General features: G+C 37.6%; 1 protein-coding gene across 3 annotated transcripts in view; it reads left to right on the top strand.

The window, feature by feature from the left end:
* The window catches only part of DOCK2 (dedicator of cytokinesis 2), a 518,836-nt gene that overhangs the window by 430,523 nt on the left and 69,735 nt on the right, over positions 1-18,578 (top strand). For all 3 annotated transcript variants that reach the window (XM_045027214.1, XM_045027215.1, XM_045027217.1), the window contains 3 exons: positions 11,353-11,453; positions 11,546-11,604; positions 18,377-18,525. In XM_045027214.1, coding sequence (XP_044883149.1) covers positions 11,353-11,453; positions 11,546-11,604; positions 18,377-18,525 — 309 coding nt within the window. The remainder of the gene's footprint in view (positions 1-11,352; positions 11,454-11,545; positions 11,605-18,376; positions 18,526-18,578) is intronic.

The raw sequence follows: 18,578 nt of genomic DNA, 5'->3' as shown, positions 1-18,578 counted from the left end.
TTTCTGTGATATGTAACTCCTGTGAATGAAATATAAAAGCATTTTTAAATTCCTGAAAAGGTACTTTAGTATCTTAAAAGGAAAGATGGATTGCATCCAACCAGTATGAAAACAAGGAGTCATGGGCTGGATGAATGTTGAAGAAACACATTTCAGGCAGAAATACAAATCATCAAAGAAATTAGAGCTGGAAAACAGCTATTAGCTCAACCAGCTTGTTCTCATTTTCTTCACAAACAGTTTTTGAAATATGGAAGTAGACTGGGTCTTGGGAGATGTGAATTCAAGTCAGAGCTCTGCCAAATTCAAGTCAGAGCTCTGCCACGGACTTTCTCTGTGACTTGGGCAAATCATTTTGATTCTTCCATCCATCCAGTTCACGAGTGTTTGTTTTTATAGTGGTTGGATAAAATCTTAAATGCTATGTGGTCCACACTGTATGTTTGTTTGAACAGGTTGCATCCACAAAACAGATACCATTAGCATTACTTTCTTCAGGGTGACTTGCAGTTTAGCCTGAACCAGTTCAGTGCCAATGTAAATGGCACTAACAGATCAGGGGTTAATCTCTTTTTTTCCTCAACTCCATTTGTTCCATTTCCTCAGTTTCAAATGAGGATAGTAATATTTCCCTATCATTGATGGGTTGGTCCAGACAGGACATCTTTCAGGATCAGAATGAAAACCCAGTAGTGGTCCAGTAAATCCTGAGATTCCAGGAGATAGCTGGGGTGGCAGCCACCATGGTAAAGCTTGCTGCAACAGTGGTTGGCAGACATCTCTTCTCTTTGATTCCCCCCCCCAAAGTCTTTTTAAGGACTCCAAAAGGCAGTGATGGATAGATTAGTCTACCCTCATTATTTTGTTCACCAGTTAGACCCAATTTCTGGCACACCAATTTGGGTCTATTGATTTCCATTTTTCACACTTCTCCTGTTTACCAGGCATGATCTTAACACACCCTTTGAGTTATATCAGGAGGCCTTTTTGTTTGGACCAATTCAGTTTTTCTTTCTCCCCTTTTCACCTTTTCCCACCAACATTTATTGTTATAGATTATTGTGAGATTTTATAAACTGTCACTCACTTCTCTCAGTCGAGCTCACAATTAGGGTAAATACGTAGACCCAATTATTACAACTGTCCGCAAATTCAAGAGGCAGCTGCTCAGGTCTAAGAATCTAATGGGTTTGCTGACTGGTTTCAGAGAGGTCATTATAAACTTCCTGCTTCTGGTGTTTGGATATGATGTAATGTGCTAATGTCGTTCCCAGTGTAACACCATAAACTGTGGAGTTCTTTGGACATAGTTGGGAAACATACAAGGAGGTATTTGACTCCCTATACAAAACTAGTAACAGGAGAGTCCAAAACTGGATTGGAGATTAAATAATGTCTTGCAGAGCACAGGATTTGCTGTTCATTTTCTTGATACACACAGCCTACAATACTCTGTGTGCACTGCTTCCCTTTTAAAGCCTGAATTTCACATTATTTTGGTTGGAAGAGACAAAGGCTGTGCGCATCTTAGAAACTTCAGTAAAGACAAATGACTGACAGGCTATCATTTAGAAATTAATATAATGCCTTGTGTTTCCATTTCCCAACTGATTCCACAGATAGATCTTCCAGTGTTTTCAGAGGTTGCAGGTCTTCTGGCACTGTAATTCTCAAATATTTTTTTTGAATCTTCACTATTGTCTCTTTCAAATACATGTTATAACTCTTTTATCAGATCCCTTCATCTCCAAACTGAATATCAGCCAAACAAATAAATGTAATGCAGTTATGTTTGCAAATGTATTCCCTCTCTGGAAGCATCACTACAGCAAAGTTTAACTGCCTCCATCCCCTTTTATCCTTTCATTGGCTTTCTCATGCCTTCCACGTCAGAATTAAGCTCCTTGTCTTCAAGGTCCATTGTACATGCTCAGTCCTCTACTCTCAGTTTTCCACTTACCCCTTGACCACTCCAGCCACATGAGCTTAACTTTCCTCTGGCTTTCATGCCTTTCCCCTTATTCCTCTGTATACATGCAACCTTCTTTTGTTGCCTGGTTTGCAATGGCCTGACATTCTCTTTCAAATTCATCCTTACTAAACTTCCACAAGACCTATTAAACCTTCCCCTTCCCACCTCCCATTGAGGATTTTTTTTCAACCAGCCTCTGAAATATAATTCATAAAACATTAAAGCAAAACATCAAGGTCGCGCAGTTAGTCAAAGTCAGGGGATAAAAATATAAGGTCCAGCATTAGTATTCATGCATCCATGTTGCACAGACTGATTTGTATTCCTGCTTTTGTGGTAAAATGTGAAGTTTACTGTATTGCCCTCTATGTTGTAAAATGTTAACCCTGAAAAATACAAAGTAGCTGAGTTGATGCTCGTGCATGAAGGTTAACTGTTGTTTTACCTGAGCTGGTGAATGTGCAATTGTAATACTTCAGTTACACAGTTCTCCAAAAATGATTGAAGAAGAAACCCTGCAGTGGGCTAGCGGGTTGAGAGCAAAGTAGAACTGACCCTCCACATGCACAAGTTTTGTATTTTTAAAAATATTTATTATAAGAAACCTCCTGGTAGGGGCAATAGAAATAAAGGATGAAGCTACACATACAGAACAATCACAGGGACTTACAGGCCAGCTGTGACTGTTAATGAAATGTCTAATCTGGGCTAATCTTCAGATTTGAAATCCCCTTAACCTTTTACCTTTCGGTCTAGATAGCATAGCCAGGACAGGCTTACTGCATCTGGATCTTTTGCTTTTCAGTTTAATCTTTTCTTGCCACAGTGGCCCACTAGCAGCAGTAGTTCTAGCCAAGGGGGGTAGGGTTTAGAACCCTTGCCTTTTTTCACATGTCCAAGTTTTATTATTAAAATTCACATTTCTAACCTTATTTGTATCATACCTTGGTACTATATGGTAATAAGAGGACTTTTGTCATCTACTATACACATTACTACAATGCAGTAAACTCTTTCTACAAATGATAACCCCGCCAATATTTTCTTTTTCTGATCTTTAATTGTTAAGCATGGGATGAGAAGCCATTTATTAACATGTGGAATCCACCTAACTTGGCAATAACTGCAAACAGTCTTCGAAACGTAAACTTGTAAGTATGTTCTTGTCCTGCTTCTCCTGACAAAGAGTTTCCTGAAGTTGTAGCTCAGAGATGAGATTGTTATTTATTAGGTTTTCACAAAAACCATGGCCAAATATGGTAGATGGGGTAGCCTTTGCTCAGCAGTAATACAGAATAGCGGTTTAACTGCAAGTCAAGATAAAGGGCTTATTGGCAGTTCTAGGTAGGGGGATTCATACGTTTGTCCTCATTTTGCTATAACCAGTGCTGTCTTTCTTTCACTTCTTAAAATGAATGTCAGTGAAACTTAATTTTTATCTTGGGTTGCTGCTTGCATATGCAGCTCTCCATGTATTATGTGGGCTGCATCCACACAATATATATACTCCCTGTATGGACCTAAGGATGTCACATGTGCTGCCAGCTGCATGCTGATTGGGCTGCGGGTTGAAAACCACTAGCCGAGAACAGGATTTGATACATTGTTCTGTATTTCTGCAATATAAGCATCTATGGATATCTCTAAAATATTTTGCTATATTTACAGTAAATCTGCCAGTTCCAAATGGCCTAATTTCTGACCGTCTGGGGACCATTTAGTATTTGAAGTTTAGCTTCCAAACAATTCCAAGGCAGTTGTAAAGTTGTATGGTAACTGTCCAATCTTCTTTGATCAAACTCAAAATTGATTGAATTTTCTCCAATTGAATGGTCACTTATGTTGCTGTATCCACCAACAGGCATTTAACATTCAACATTTAACACAGCAAATATTTGTGTGTTCAAAACTGGTTTTATTTTACCCTAAAAAATGTAACAGCTAATTTATATCTGCTCAGCTGTTAGTGCTGGGAGCAAAGATTTCTAAGACAAGCAAATGATTGATGGTAATAGAATTTTAGGAACAAGAAACATACACCCATGATAACTTATGTGAAAACATATTCTTAAATGTTTTTGTAGAAAAGAAGCAGAAACATGTTAAATAAGTTTAAATGTAAATCACCATTTCAATAATTCATGAAAAAATAATTTTACAGGTCTACACAGTTAACAAAAAATGTCTTAATAATAATCCTCAGTTCTACTATCTCGTCTTTCTATACGTCTCAAGATCTAGGAGAGAGATTTATTTTATTTTATTTAGGACCAGCTCCTTTCAGTCTCAGAAATCATTTACATTTTTTCTTTCTTCATTTTTGAAAAGAACACAATGTTTGGTTTTCCAACTAGGTGTTAATATGAAGAGGAAAATGAATACAGGAGTAATAACTTCTATCATCTCATCTTTTATTTCTATTTATTTTTATGTATACCCTGCTGGTGCATTGTTACATTTTACTTTTATAAACAATGGGCATTTAGAAATTGACACTTGCTTTTTTCTCCTGCTCATCACTTATGTCAGCTGTCAGACATGACCTTGGATAGGAGCACTGTCACTGTCAGTGCATGGCTCCATCACCTCAAGGTCTGGAAGGAGCCTGTTATATGTAGTCATTACTTCTATTCAGTGACTGAACACATCAACACTATAATGCAGTCAGCTTCCACACCACCCGAATGCCACTTCATTGCTTGAAATGACTTTATATTTGCAGCATTCTTTGTGTAGTCTTTCTGACTGAGAGTGACAGCTTCTGACATTGTAGGGACAGGAGAGATGGTGCTAATAGAAACCATTTTGTTGTGTTATTTGTAGTGAAATATAAAGAAGAGCATCACCTGCAAAACTGTCATGCAGGGTTCATCCCTGTTGACTTCTGTTTTGCCGCTTAACAGACCCTCTTTTAGGGCTTTGGGAAGGAAGTGACATGTATACTTTTATTGGTATCTTATTAGTAATTCTGTGCTCACTAGCTATAACCCTACTACAGGATTTTGTTACAAAATATATAGACACCTGCACACAACCCTCAGCCCATAATGCCAGAATAGGTTCTCACGTCAAGGAATATAAATACTGCATGTTTTTCTATCTTTCTCTCATTCATTTACCGTTCACAGTTATTAGTTCTTGGAAGCTGAGTATTATTAACTCTTGGAACTAACTAGCTGAACCTCATGTTTTAGCATCAGTATAGCACAATAACACGGCTTAATATAAATGTCCATCTTAAAGTCTCTGCTAAAATAACATATTATATTATACATACACTTAGAAAACAGGGTGTTTATGTATTATAGTGATGGGCACTATAGACAACCCTGCAAGAGAGATGCTGCAGAATGTAAACAACATTGAATGTTCTACTCAAAGGATAGAAAAGTTTAGCCAAAGCATATATTTGAAAGCATAAATGTGTACACCATAGCATACATTTCAATGCATTTGAGCTACTGTGTTTTATTTCTTCCTTATACATTTTATTAGCACATTGCTAGGTCTCTCTGACTGCATGTGGTGTGCCGAGTCTTTATTTATTCACTCAGATTTAAGGTTTCGCGTGCCAGTAATACATTTTAATGTGTTTAGAAGGTCTCTTTCTATAAGTCTATAATATATAACTAAACTGTTGTTGTATGTAAAGTAAATAAGGTTTTTAAAATGTTTAAGAAGCTTCATTTAAAATTAAATTAAAATGCAGAGCCCCCCCGGACCAGTGGCCAGGACCCGGGCAGTGTGAGTGCCATTGAAAATCAGCTTGCGTTCCGCCTTCGGCACGCGTGCCATAGGTTGCCTACTCCTGACCTATAATATGTGCTTAGTTTCTTCAAAACTTTTTAAATAACCTTTTGTTTTCATTAGCCATGAAAAATTTCTGCTTTGTACTATCTGCACAGATTCAGAAACAGTGTTTTGCAAAGAAAATAAAGTGGTAGAAATCCTGCAAGATTTTGCTAATTGTTTCCTTTGAAATGATGCTGAGTGCTATCTACTATCAGCGACTTCAGTGAAAGTTGGAAGTACTCAGCAAGTCATACGATTGAGCCCCAAAAGGTTAACTTCTAATCTCTAGACTTTCTGAATGAGTTAAGACTTTGGAAGGCGAAGCGAGTTTCTTTGTCTCTGCCTATTTAAACTCTGCTTAACTAATAACAGAAGGCATATTATTTATAAAGCTAGAATTTCTATCAAATGAAATGAAGTATTTATGATAAAATGCTGACTGGCTGCATGTTATAACCACAGTGAATCAGGATGGCTAATTAGGTGTATCTGTATGCATGTCCTATGGCTGATTTGTATTGCAATTTTGTTACCCTTCCACACTCTCTACCCCCTTTCTATCCATACTGTGGTGTCTTAGCCCATGTATGTAACTGTTTGTATGCATAGCCTATCTGTGCCATGAAATATTCAAGCTGGAATGAGCTCAAGAATGGCATTCCTGGCAGAGTGGAGGGGCAGCCAAGTAATTCAATAGGAGACAAGTGGATAAATAGGGAGAACAGAACTGTGAAGGGCCTGGAAGAAGAGGACAAAAATATTGAATGTGATATGGTGGAAAGCAGGAGCCAGTGGAGGAATTCAAAGATGGAAGAGGGTACCAGGCTGGAAAGATTATTTTAGCATCTGCTGTTGATTGGATGTAGGGGGTGCTGTATGTCAAGGAGATTGGAGAGGAGGAAGCTGCAATATTCAAAATGGCAGGTGGTAAGGGCTCAACAACAAAAAAGCTGTGTGAACAGTACCAAAAGGTTTGATTTTCAACATGTTGTGGAGGAAGAAGAATTTGGATACAGGCTGAACGGGTGAGGCAAAGGAGAGGAAGGGGTCAAACATGAACCTCAGATGTTGTGCCTGCATGAAGAAATGGATGGCAGTGGTGTCAACAGGGACAGGATGTAGGAGAGGGGGATGTTTGAGAAGACATCCAAGGTATTAATTTTTTGGCCATGTTAAATTTAAATTTAAGGTAAGACTTTATGGATGAGGATTCAGAGGGGCAGGATGAACTGAGACATGACAAGAGTGGAAATAAAGATTTGTGACTTATTGGCATAAAGATGGTAGCAGCATCCTAGTGAGCAGATGAAGCAATAGTGCCTAAAGCAGCTAACTCGGTTTGGTCTCTTTCCTAGAGGACAAGTATGCTTATCACAAAATCACCACTCTACTTGGCCCTAACAAGCAGCTGTAGTTTAGAGAATTTGATGTGAGACCAAAAATAAAAATACCTGGGTTCTCTTCCCAATCCAACTCTACCATTTACCAGCTGAGAGACCATGGACAAGTCATGAGCTTTCTGGCTCCATTACCACATGTTCAAAAATAAATAAATCAATAAAAATAAAAAGATCATTTTTACCAGTCTTTTGTAATGCACTTCGGAATGTATGGGTGAAAAAGAGCTGCTTTAAGTGCACAGGAGTTGAAAGTCTCAGGGGAGAGACTAAGGATTGAATGTGCCAAAGAGTCAAGCCCTCTAAGTCAGGATTGAGGCCTTTTGGCAAGGCAGCATGGGGCAGCTATCACTGCTGCTATTCATCCTCTCCCTGTTCAGTGAAAATATAGTGGACATGAGTTTCAAGAGTGCGACCTGGAACTTCTTATGAGCAATGTGTTCACACACAATTAATTAAAGCTTTCTGCAATTTGTGCTTCCCTGCTTTTCAGTTCAAAATCAGAAATCCCATTAGATCATTTTGTCCCTTTCGTTTGTCACTTCTAATGTGTTGCATTGTCTGTAGGTTTAACCTTTTAGCTCGTATTTATTAAGCTCTATTTCTAGCTTATATCTTTGTTAGTAACTTGCATTTTTCTAGTGCAACATGTGCAAAAGGTGGTGAAAAATATAAATTATTTCTGTGAATATTGATTCAACTCTTACATTAAGTTATTGGGACCACGTTTGTATGCTTGTGCACCCCTTTTGCATTTGGTTTCCATCAGGAGTCTCACAATTGATCGGCATGTTCTTTGTGTGAATATTTGTCCCAGTAATCTCCAAGTTAGATGTTCAGTCTTTGCATAAACTGAATTTTAAATTTGCACTCACAGACATTGACAATGAAAGTTCTTGCATGGTCATCCCATCAGAAAATGGAAATACTATATAATATATCTTACCAGGAACAGCTAAGCAATGCTGCTCGAACATCAATATTTGTGATAAATCCATAGAGTAAAAAAAATTTTAAAAAGGAAATTTTAAAAAGATCCTGGCATTCACAATATTGCTCATGGCTAAAATCAAAGAATAAAATATTCATTGTAAATTATTCAGCTATAATGGGTATAAAGACAAATGTATGTGAACATGGGCAAAATTATTAGGAGCTAAAAATGTATTGTGAATTAAACCAAAACAACCCCCCTAAAATCTGTCATAATCGTAGAATGATTATTTAATGTGATCCTTTTCAATTTTCTGTGACATCTAGACCTCTTTTATTGTTATGGCTCATGATCACATGAAACATTTTATTTAAAATATATGACCCATTTCTCTACAAAATGTGTTCGAGACCAATACACATTTGAAATTTGTTACATATTGCAACTGATTCAGGTGCCACTGTCCTCTGCGCAATCCATAAGGCACGAAGGATCAAAGACAACTAAAAATATACCAATAAAGTGATATAGTAAATAGAACATCTATAATCATTTCTGTTCTCAACTTTGATGTTCAGAGTTAATGTTTATTTTTGATTACATTAGTCAGAAACTTGGTAATCAAGTTTTCAATCCAAATGCTATTTTCCATGCAGTAAAAAGCTAACTAGCCCCTTTTTTTAATCCAATTTAAAATACACTGGACATTTGCCATCATATTTAACCTTTCTTTCACTTATAAGTGAAAATCATAAATCAATCAACATAAATCAATTTGTTATTCCCAATGTAATGTCAAAAAGAATCAGACTGTTGGTCAGTGAGTCTAAGCAAGTAGACTAATTATGTAGCTACAAGGGAAAATAATGTGTGAGCACCTTAACACCTTGCTGCAGTGCTTTCTTTTGCTGGCTAGCCTGATAGAATCAGAGAAGTCAAAACCAGCCAGATTTCCTACTCCTCATGAGATTGTTGGAAGCCTGTTGTGGGATCCTCCAGTTTCCAACTTGACAATTGATATATATTCAAGTGTGAGTATAAATTCTGTCAATGCCTCTGTGTTCTACATAAATACACTACGAGAACTTGCTCTCCGTTAAGTTACCCATGCAGTTGTGTTTCCAGATTAGAGAAGTTCTGAGGAAGCAGGGACTATGGTTTAGAACACAGCACGGGAAGTCATGCAGTGTGAGTTCTCTTTGTTACCAGTGGGGTGTTTGACTTCTCCTTGCCTGCATTTCCCCATCTATAATACGGGGACAATGCTGTACCTTGCACAGTGGTGTGGGGCTTAATTCGGTTATTAAGAGTTCGAAGGTCCTTGACTATCATATACTGTAGAAATGCACAATACTGTGTTTCCTACTCCACAGTGAATCACTTCAGGGGAGGGTGGGATTGCATTTTACAAATAGAGAAATTGAGGGAGAGACATTAGGAACTTATTCTAGACCACAAAGGGGCTCAGTGTCAGTCCTGGAATTAGAGATCATGCATCTCCAGGCCTATTGGTGGGCAGGGATTTGTATGAGAAATTCCCACTTTCACCAATGGAATTTACCTGTTTATGGTGTGTTTCACATTCATCAATAGGTACAGAACCCCAAAGTCTTCAAAAGCAACAAAGTGGTTCAAATCACTCTATCAGATATTTTTAATAAGGCAAAAACTCGAGTTATTGAACCTGAATAATATTTATCTTGGGAGGAAATGTCTTCAAGTATTCTCCATTGCTATATACCATCAAAAATTAGATCGGGGTGTGATTTAAATACTGGTAACAGACAAGATGCTGTCCTGTGTTGTGTTAATATCCAAATGTAGGTTCCAATAAGATTCTGATTTGTCAGGATCAGTTTAGGCCATCATTGAATTGTATAATATGATCCAGGCTAAATAAAACCCTGGTATAATTCAGCTGAATTCTGTGGAGTTACACCAAGGATGAATATGATCTATGGATTGTAGATACTTAAACCAGGAACAAAACCATTACTGTAGAGTCCTTCCATAAGGTTTTTGAATAAGTGAAATCTGGAAAGGAAAACTGTAGAGAAGCTGTGGGGCACTAAGGGAGGGATATATTGATCTTAGTGCAGCAGCTTTTTGACACTGTAGAAGAGATTTGAAGATTTTGTTTACTACAGGAAATGTTCCTATTTTACTCATTTTGTTGGATGTTGGTATCTGTTCCGGATAATTTTAGGTTGTGCACAAAGAGCTCTTCAGATCTCAAAGGGTGAAACCGACTTACACTTTTAATGCAGGGCTTACACAATATGTAGGGTTTTGTTCAGGCCCTCTGCACTGGGATGAGTTTCTCTCTATCTAACTAGTGGGGAATAGTTGTAACAGTCACATGCATTTTGTTTAATACTTTTAAATAAGTGCTCAATGCATTTACTGTCTCCTTTTGGCTATAGCATATAACAATAATCATCTTAGCCATTTAGATATAATTAAACATTTTTTTAAAAAAAGAAACCAATTGGAAGCATTTCTTACTATTTACAAGCCTTTTAAATTAGCATTTGCTTTATCTGCTCCTGGGATGGCCAACCATTCTCCCAATGGGAAAACTCTCAGACTGCTGCAATATATAATCCTTTATCATCAAAGCATGTGGGAGAATTTCCCAATATTTCATTTTGGTTATCAAGAGAACAAAGCAATCTGCTGTCAGCAATGAGGAAGGATTGCACACTTAAAATATAGGGGTTATTCTCCTCTCAGTGCATGTGCATGACTCATCATTACTGGGAGATACACAGGACCATATTTTGCCCTTGCTTCATGTGCAGAATTCCCTTCAGAATAAATGGGAGTTTTGCACAAAAACTGCAGTGGAATATGGCACAAAGAGGTGAAGCCCTTGTTAAGGAGACACTCAAATATTGCATAAATGCACTGGATGCCTCTGGATTTGGTGAGTAGTGGGATGTACTGTATTTTACTCAGCCCTGCTATGGTTTGTGGTTTATTGTTATTACCTAATGATCCCCACATGAATCTCCATTAGCACTATTTGTTCAAATTCTGTTATTAAGAGCAAATGCAGACCAGTGGTTATAAAAATCCATCTCTCTTGCCTTTATGCTAATTGTCTAGTAGTAATAACATACAACTTTGCATAATATTAAAACCTCGTGTTGTTTGCATCATTTTCCTTCACCAATCATTCAGGTTTACACATGTTTTTAATATTACTTCTCGTGTTAGTTCAAAACCATTATAACTTCCTAATATTCAATTTACAGCTGTGGAACAACTATTTTCATCTGGCAGTGGCTTTTATTACCCAGGAGTCTCTGCAACTAGAACATTTCTCCCATGCAAAGTACAATAAGATCCTGAATAAGTAAGTATAATATCAATATCTTAGATGGTATTTCCTTTACTATCATAATAAAACATCAATAAAACCAGTGGTTTTTCCCTTTTCTCTTCTAGATATGGGGATATGAGACGTTTAATTGGCTTTGCTATCCGTGACATGTGGTACAAACTTGGTGAGTAACTATACAGTCTCAAGCACATCTGTACCCATAGTGCCCCCACTTCTCTTTGGAAAGAGTCTGTGACATGATTCAAGAATTTTAAATAGATCTGATTTTCAACACTGTAAGATGTTCTTCCTTTGGCAGCCCAAGCGGATGCTGTCACCAGCAAAATCACTTCATCTGCATGGTGTCTGTTATACATCTGAAAACTCACAAGCTGCTCTCTTAAAATTTAAGAAAGGATTCTCAGAAGATTTCAGCAATATTGTCTAAATCCACACCAGAATTAGTTGCATTTTCCCTGCTGTGGTTTTGTATTCAAACTGGATCTAGGATTTCAGATAGTCTGAAGGTTAGGGGCTGTTTGGAACCACATTAGTTGTGGGCCCATCACTATTATTATACCCTGCATACAACCACTTAATGTTAGTTCTGCCACTGCTCTTTTGTGAGTCCCAAACTGAAATGATGATGATGATGATAATAATAATCATCTTATCCTCCTTAAATTATTCTCACCCTGCTTTTGAGTGTGAGTGCAAGACTATATATGTGATCAGGACCTGTGACTATATGGTGATAATGAGACCTGGAAAAGTCTGGAATTTAGTTCTGCTTCTCACCCAAAAGACTAGATCTTTTGGTCTTGCTATCTGAACCTCTGTCCTCTTACAAACTCCATCATAAAATTTAATGTCAGAAGGGATCGTTAGATCATCTAGTCTGGCCTCCTGCATAACATGTTTCGGCCAGTTAACCCTGTATTGAGCCCAGTCATCTGCGTTTCACTAAAGCATATCTTCCAGAAAGGCATCTTGGTTTGAAGACATCAAGCGATGGAGAATCCATTGCTTCTCTTGATAATTTGTTCCAATGGTTAATCATGCTCATTGTTAAAAATATGTGCCTGATTTCTAATTTGGTTTTACTTCCAGCCATTGATTTTTCTTATGCCTTTCTCCACTAGATTAGAGAGACTTTAAATACCCCATATTTTCTCCCCTTATACTTGTACACTATAATCAAATCACCTCATTATCTTCTTTTTGATAAGTTAAACAGACTAACTTCATCAAGTATCTCACTGTAAGGCTTTTTTTTCCAGTCCTTGAAACACATTTTGGTCTATTCCTGCCTCGTTCCAAAATCCTGGATTGTCTTCAGGGGACGGATAAACAACCTCTCTCATCTAATAGGGAGCCATTCCCTGTTAACTGCTGAAGTGATCTGACACTTGCCAAAGAGAACCCCTATCCTCCACTACAGGGCAAATACAACAGGATAATGATGAGCTTAAAAAGGCAGTCACTTCACCAAGGAAAACCAACAAACATGGCTTCTGCTGATTCACCTGAGTATCTGGAGCTAGGCTGAATAAACTATGGGCCCGGCAGGAATGCAATGAGTCTAATTTGTCCAACCACACCTTGAAACTTTTAGCCAGAAATGTACAATTAAAAGGTATCTTGAAATTTTCACAACTATCCAAGGAAGAAGATGTTCCGTGGACTCAAAAATAAGCAAATTTTGTAGGTTTATTTCATGGAAAATATTTCATGTAGCTCTATAAGAGATGGGTGTGTTTAAAATATAAATATTATATTTATCCTCCACTGGCTAGATTTGTGATCCTGGGTATATGTTTAAGCTTTGTAATAGCTAGTTTAAATTTAGTTGTGTGTCTGGTATCTGTTACCTCCACTTTAATGATGCTATTGCCTTAATCCCAGGTTATTTCCATTCTGAACATATGTTTATTTTGCTGAAATGAAATGCATTTTTTTCCATTGGCACTTACAGTCATAATTCAGTGGCATTGTATTATAGTGAAACTCTAATAGAGGAAAATGCTAGTTGAACAGATGTGGTTTGGTTTTATCAATATTAAAAAAATAAAGAGTTAGCAGATCTGTCTAGGGATTTGTGAACAAAGTTCAACTAGCAGAGAAATCTTACTCTTGGGTCAATGTCCCCTAAAATATTTAATCACTGGCTAAGCTTTTCTTCTTCCTATTCTTATCCTCCTTATCTCTGTCATCTGTGGGGCCTGTTCTAGGCTTTCTCCAGTGAGTTGCTGTGGATTGGCTAGCCCTCTGTAGTATTCAAGATACATGGTAAATCCCATTCTTCCCAAAGGTGCCAACTCCCAAATAGGCCCTCTCTTGCATTTGGAGCATTCAGTCCCCTTTCCAAGGCCTATCATAATAAAATGTGCTTACACTTCATTTATATGTACACCAGTCATAGAGACTAAGGCCGAGGTATTAAAAGGCATCTAGTGGATTTGGACGCTGATTTCCCATTAAAATTAATATGATTTGGATGGCCAAATACATCAGGCAGCTTTGAAAATCTCAGCCTAAGGGCCCAGTCTTGCTTCTGTTGAAGTTATCCTATTGTCCTAACCAATTGTTCTAATTACTTGATTGTGAGCAGACCCTAAATATTTTGTATTGTATGGATAGTTACCTTTTTCATACTTCTCTAATTGATTACATGAGAGAGAAAAGAATTGTGATGTAGAACCCAGTCTTGAATGTTCTTTAGTTTCTCAAATGGTACCCCTTGCTTTTCTGTGTACTCACCAGTGAAAATTGAATGCAGAGGCCCATATTAAGGAAACAGAGAGGAAAATATGTCTGTTTACTTTAACATCATGTTGACCTCTGAAAAGAGAGCAAAAAGCTACAGTATGAAAGATGTCATCTCACATTAAATTGGTTCATCTTAGAGGTAGAGCTCAGAAATGACAAATGTCCTTTTTGGTTACTGAACATGTAGCAACTCCAACCTATCAAACAATCATAGCTTCTGTTACAGCCCCGGGAGTCACTTTCTTTTATATAAGGGGAGATCTAAAAGTCTAAATGGATTGGGGAAGAAGATAATTTGTTTTAAACAAAAAATCAACAAGTCATGAGTAGAAAATATAGGGTATCGTTAAAGGCTGCTGCATAATTAACTTTCCTGCCATTTTGTTGGTCTAAGGGTATTCTAGGCAAATTTAATTATCTACAAATGAGCCATTTTCAGCTGTTTGCTCTACAGTAAGCAATGACAGACTTCTGTTGAGTATCAAACATGAGTACTGCCTATCTCATCACTTTTTTGTTCTTTAACATGTAGGATTACTTTGGAAAATGCAGGGTGTCTGTTTCCTTCCCACATGTAGTATCACATTGTATTGATAGGTACAAGATTCTGTATTGTATTCACCTTTCTACCCAAGACTTCATTGTGACTTCATTCCTTACATCAAAACATTGTTGTAGTGTGTCTTTTTTTTCCTGAATTTCTGTACCAATACATCTTATTTGAGGGGAATGAAATTTTCCCCTTACACTATGTCCAGATCTTCTTAGGTCCATATCTCTGTCACCTAAATTAGGATAGACACCAGAAGGGAGAGAGTATGTAGAGGCAGGAGCTTTCTGAGCCTCAGAAGGCAACAACTGAAGCAGAGAGTTGCAGTTGCTGAGGCTGTTATAGCACCCTATACTATGAAATCAATTATACTTTTCAAATATGTACCGAAAGGGGCTGTGTTAGTTGCATGAAGACATGGAAAATATTCTTTTCTGCTAAAAGGCTTGTTTGAGTCTCTTTCATGAAGAGCAATGAGATTTCTTTGATATCTATATTTAACTGTGCAGTTGCCCAACTGGACCCAGATGTCAGTGCTTGCCTGTGCATTTTGAATGTTTGCTCTCAATACCTTGCATCAAACACACTCGTCCTAGTGATCAGATACTCTGTGGTAATGTTTATTTAAACCCTGCAAATTCTTAATTTGAGACGAGCATTTATTTACTTTTAGACAGAGATGTTAACACAACAAATATTATTCAGGCAAGTCTGGTTAAGTCTTACTATTTTAGCATATTGATTGTTTAGATTTCAAAGCAATCATTTAAAAAAAATAAGAATCTGCCCAATTAAGAGCAAAAGAAAAAGAAAGCCTTTAAAACCATTGTCGTCATTTTCATTCTTTAAAGTCTGGTAGCAGTAAGTGTGCCTTTTAAGTTAATCTCTTCCCAAATCAACTCTTGCTTTGTGAACCAAAAACATCTCTGCTATTATTTTTCTTAAATCCAGTAACATTGCAGAACATCTCTAGAGTCATTCCATTCACTGTGTATTACACTGCCTGTCTGAGGGTCATTCTCTGCTTCTACTGCCCCTCCCCAAATCTAACAATCTGTGCCATAGCAACAGCCAGGAAAAAGGGCATTTTAGAACATTCAGACCACAAAACCATTATCTGTGTCATAACCATCATTTGATATTAATTCTCCTCGGATTTATTTGATCTAATTTCCAAACTGCTACTGTCTGGGTTCCAATGTGGGGACCTGCCTTGGTTTCCCTCTAAGCTAAAATCCTAGTTTAGATCTAGTAAAAGCTGCCACCACCCAATCAGGAACGTGGATTGGGACACAGTCCTTCCCCAAAATCCTTGGGGATCCCAAGAGCCCCAAATCCATGGAATTCTTACACCCAGGAGAAATAAACCATTCCCCTCCCCTGTTTCCTCCCCCCTCCCTTTTCCTAGGAGAGACACCGGGATCTAACTACAGAGGGATGCCTCCCCCTCCCCTTTCCCTGAGAATCCACCCAAAGAAAGATTAACCAAGTTCTTAACAGAAAAGATTTATTAAAGAATAAAAAGAAAGTAACTTGTCTCTGTAACCCAAGATGCAAAAATACAGGGTCTAAACTTATCAATCTCTGGAGAGAATCCCCCCTCCCCCTTTCTTTCTCAGTGAAAGCAAAGTAACAGCAAACAGGAATAAAGAATTTCCTTTAGCAAACACACAATTGCAAATATAGAAAGCAACTCAAAAGACTAATCCGCCTTTCTAATTAATACTCACTATTAAATAGTAGGAACTACTCCAGGAGAACTTGGAGACATGACTGGCCTCTTTTAGATCCAAAGAGAGCTTTGAGCAAACAAGGAACACAGACAAAGGCTTCCCTCCACAGAGATTTGAAATTATCCTGTTCCTTGATTGGTCCTCTGGTCAGGTGTTTCTCAGGTTACTGAGCTTGTTAACCCTTTCCAGGTAAAACAGACTTCAACCCTTAACTATCTGTTTATGACAGCTACTGTCTATTTAAAGAAAAAAACCTTCATCACAAAGTAAATACCGTAAATCAAACACAGACCAAATTGTTTATTTAGACTGTGCTGCCTGGAGTAGGGAATGAAAAGGTAACATAGGCTGGTGGATTGAATTTGAGACTACAGGGAAGGAACATTTTAATCCCGGCTCTGACACTAACTACTCGGTGTCCTTTGGCAAGTTTCTTAACTTCTTTGTGTCTCAGTTTCCCATCTTTAAAATAAAGAAACATAGCAGACCTACCACAAAAAGGTGAGAGACTTAAGGGACTTGCTTCTCCAAATGTTAACAACCAAATGTAGTGCTTACTATCATCAACATTCCAATTTATTGCAACGGGACTATTCATGATGGTAAGCCATACATCTGATAGAACCTTATGTGTTTTCAGGCTCAGTCTTTTAAAGACTTTGAAGTGATAAAACCCTCTAAGTGGTAAGTATTGCTCCAGTGAAGGGGTGGCCATTGTTAAGTAACAGTAAAATTTATGTTCTCTAGTTTCCAGTAATTGTTTTTAAAAAGTATATTTCTTTGTCAGGTATATGCAAGCTATATCTCAGAGTCAGGGGGTCAGAATCTCTGTAGCCTGTTGCAACTAGTCAGAGATATGCATCCCCTTTTGGAGAGGTTCTACTTGTGCGTACCTTCATTGTTCTATGGAAGGGGAAGCTCTTCTCCTAGATTCTCTCCTTCTCCTAGAGTGGTGCCTGAAAGAGACTTCTGCACCACATCTCAGCACACCAGTATGAAACTGATGTGAGAGGAAAATCAGACTAGTGTAGTATTGATGCCCAGATGCTAGAATGATGGGCACCTTATATAATTTTTTAATAAAATAAGACACAGGCAATTTTTCTCCTTGCCTGGAAACACCAGATATTACATGCTCCCAGAGGCAGGACACTGGATTTCATGGACCAGTGTGATCAGATTAATATACAAAATCCTCTTTCTATGAAACAATCAGCTTTTGGAGAATATTTAGTACCTGGTTTCTTTTTAGATACGACAATTGCTACAACAGTTCTATCGTGTCATAATTGCAGATGTCTCCTAAAGCATAATCTGGGGGTTCTTTGACAACTAATGTAACTGTTGTGCTACAGGATTATTTCATGTGGCTTTTCAGTAGTTGTGCAAATGATCTATAATGCCTACCAGGATACAATTTCCGTTCTGGATTTTTAATTTTTAACATTATTCATTAAGGAATAAAGGTTGATTTCCCCCCTCCCTTTAAAACTTAGATAAGAGAACATGTCATATAGCTATTGTAATACTCTCTCCAATTGATTGGTTTGGGGGGAAGGATGTCTTAGAGCCTGATTACTTTTCACTGCAAGCATTTACAGCAGGGTATTCAGTAAGATGTGAAAAGCTGAAAAATTGAAAGGATGCCAAAGTGTGAATTCATTCAGTGGGCATAAATGCTCATTTCAAGCAGCAAATGACCCAGTACCTTGAAATGAGAATATATCCCTCAACATGCCTTCTGCTTCTGAATAAAGAATTGAGTAAGATGTGTAACTAACTGAGACCATTACTGAAACAGATAGTTATAACTGTATTTTAATGGCTAAAAATCTTAGATTGTTTCTTACCAAAATGGTAGTTTTCTTCTCTTTTCCAATACTTCTTTCACCATTCTGTTTTAGGCCAGAATAAAATCTGCTTTATTCCGGGGATGGTTGGACCGATCTTGGAAATGACTCTGATTCCAGAAGTTGAGCTACGAAAAGCCACAATCCCAATCTTCTTTGATATGATGCTGTGTGAATATCATAAGACAGGAGAATTCAAAAAGGTAATAGAAAGATACATAGGATTTGTTTTAATAGCTACATTATTCTTAAAGAC

The sequence above is a fragment of the Mauremys mutica genome, chromosome 8, assembly GCF_020497125.1.
Source record: "Mauremys mutica isolate MM-2020 ecotype Southern chromosome 8, ASM2049712v1, whole genome shotgun sequence".
Taxonomy (NCBI): domain Eukaryota; kingdom Metazoa; phylum Chordata; order Testudines; family Geoemydidae; genus Mauremys; species Mauremys mutica.
This window is presented reverse-complemented; position numbering and strand designations above follow the sequence as displayed.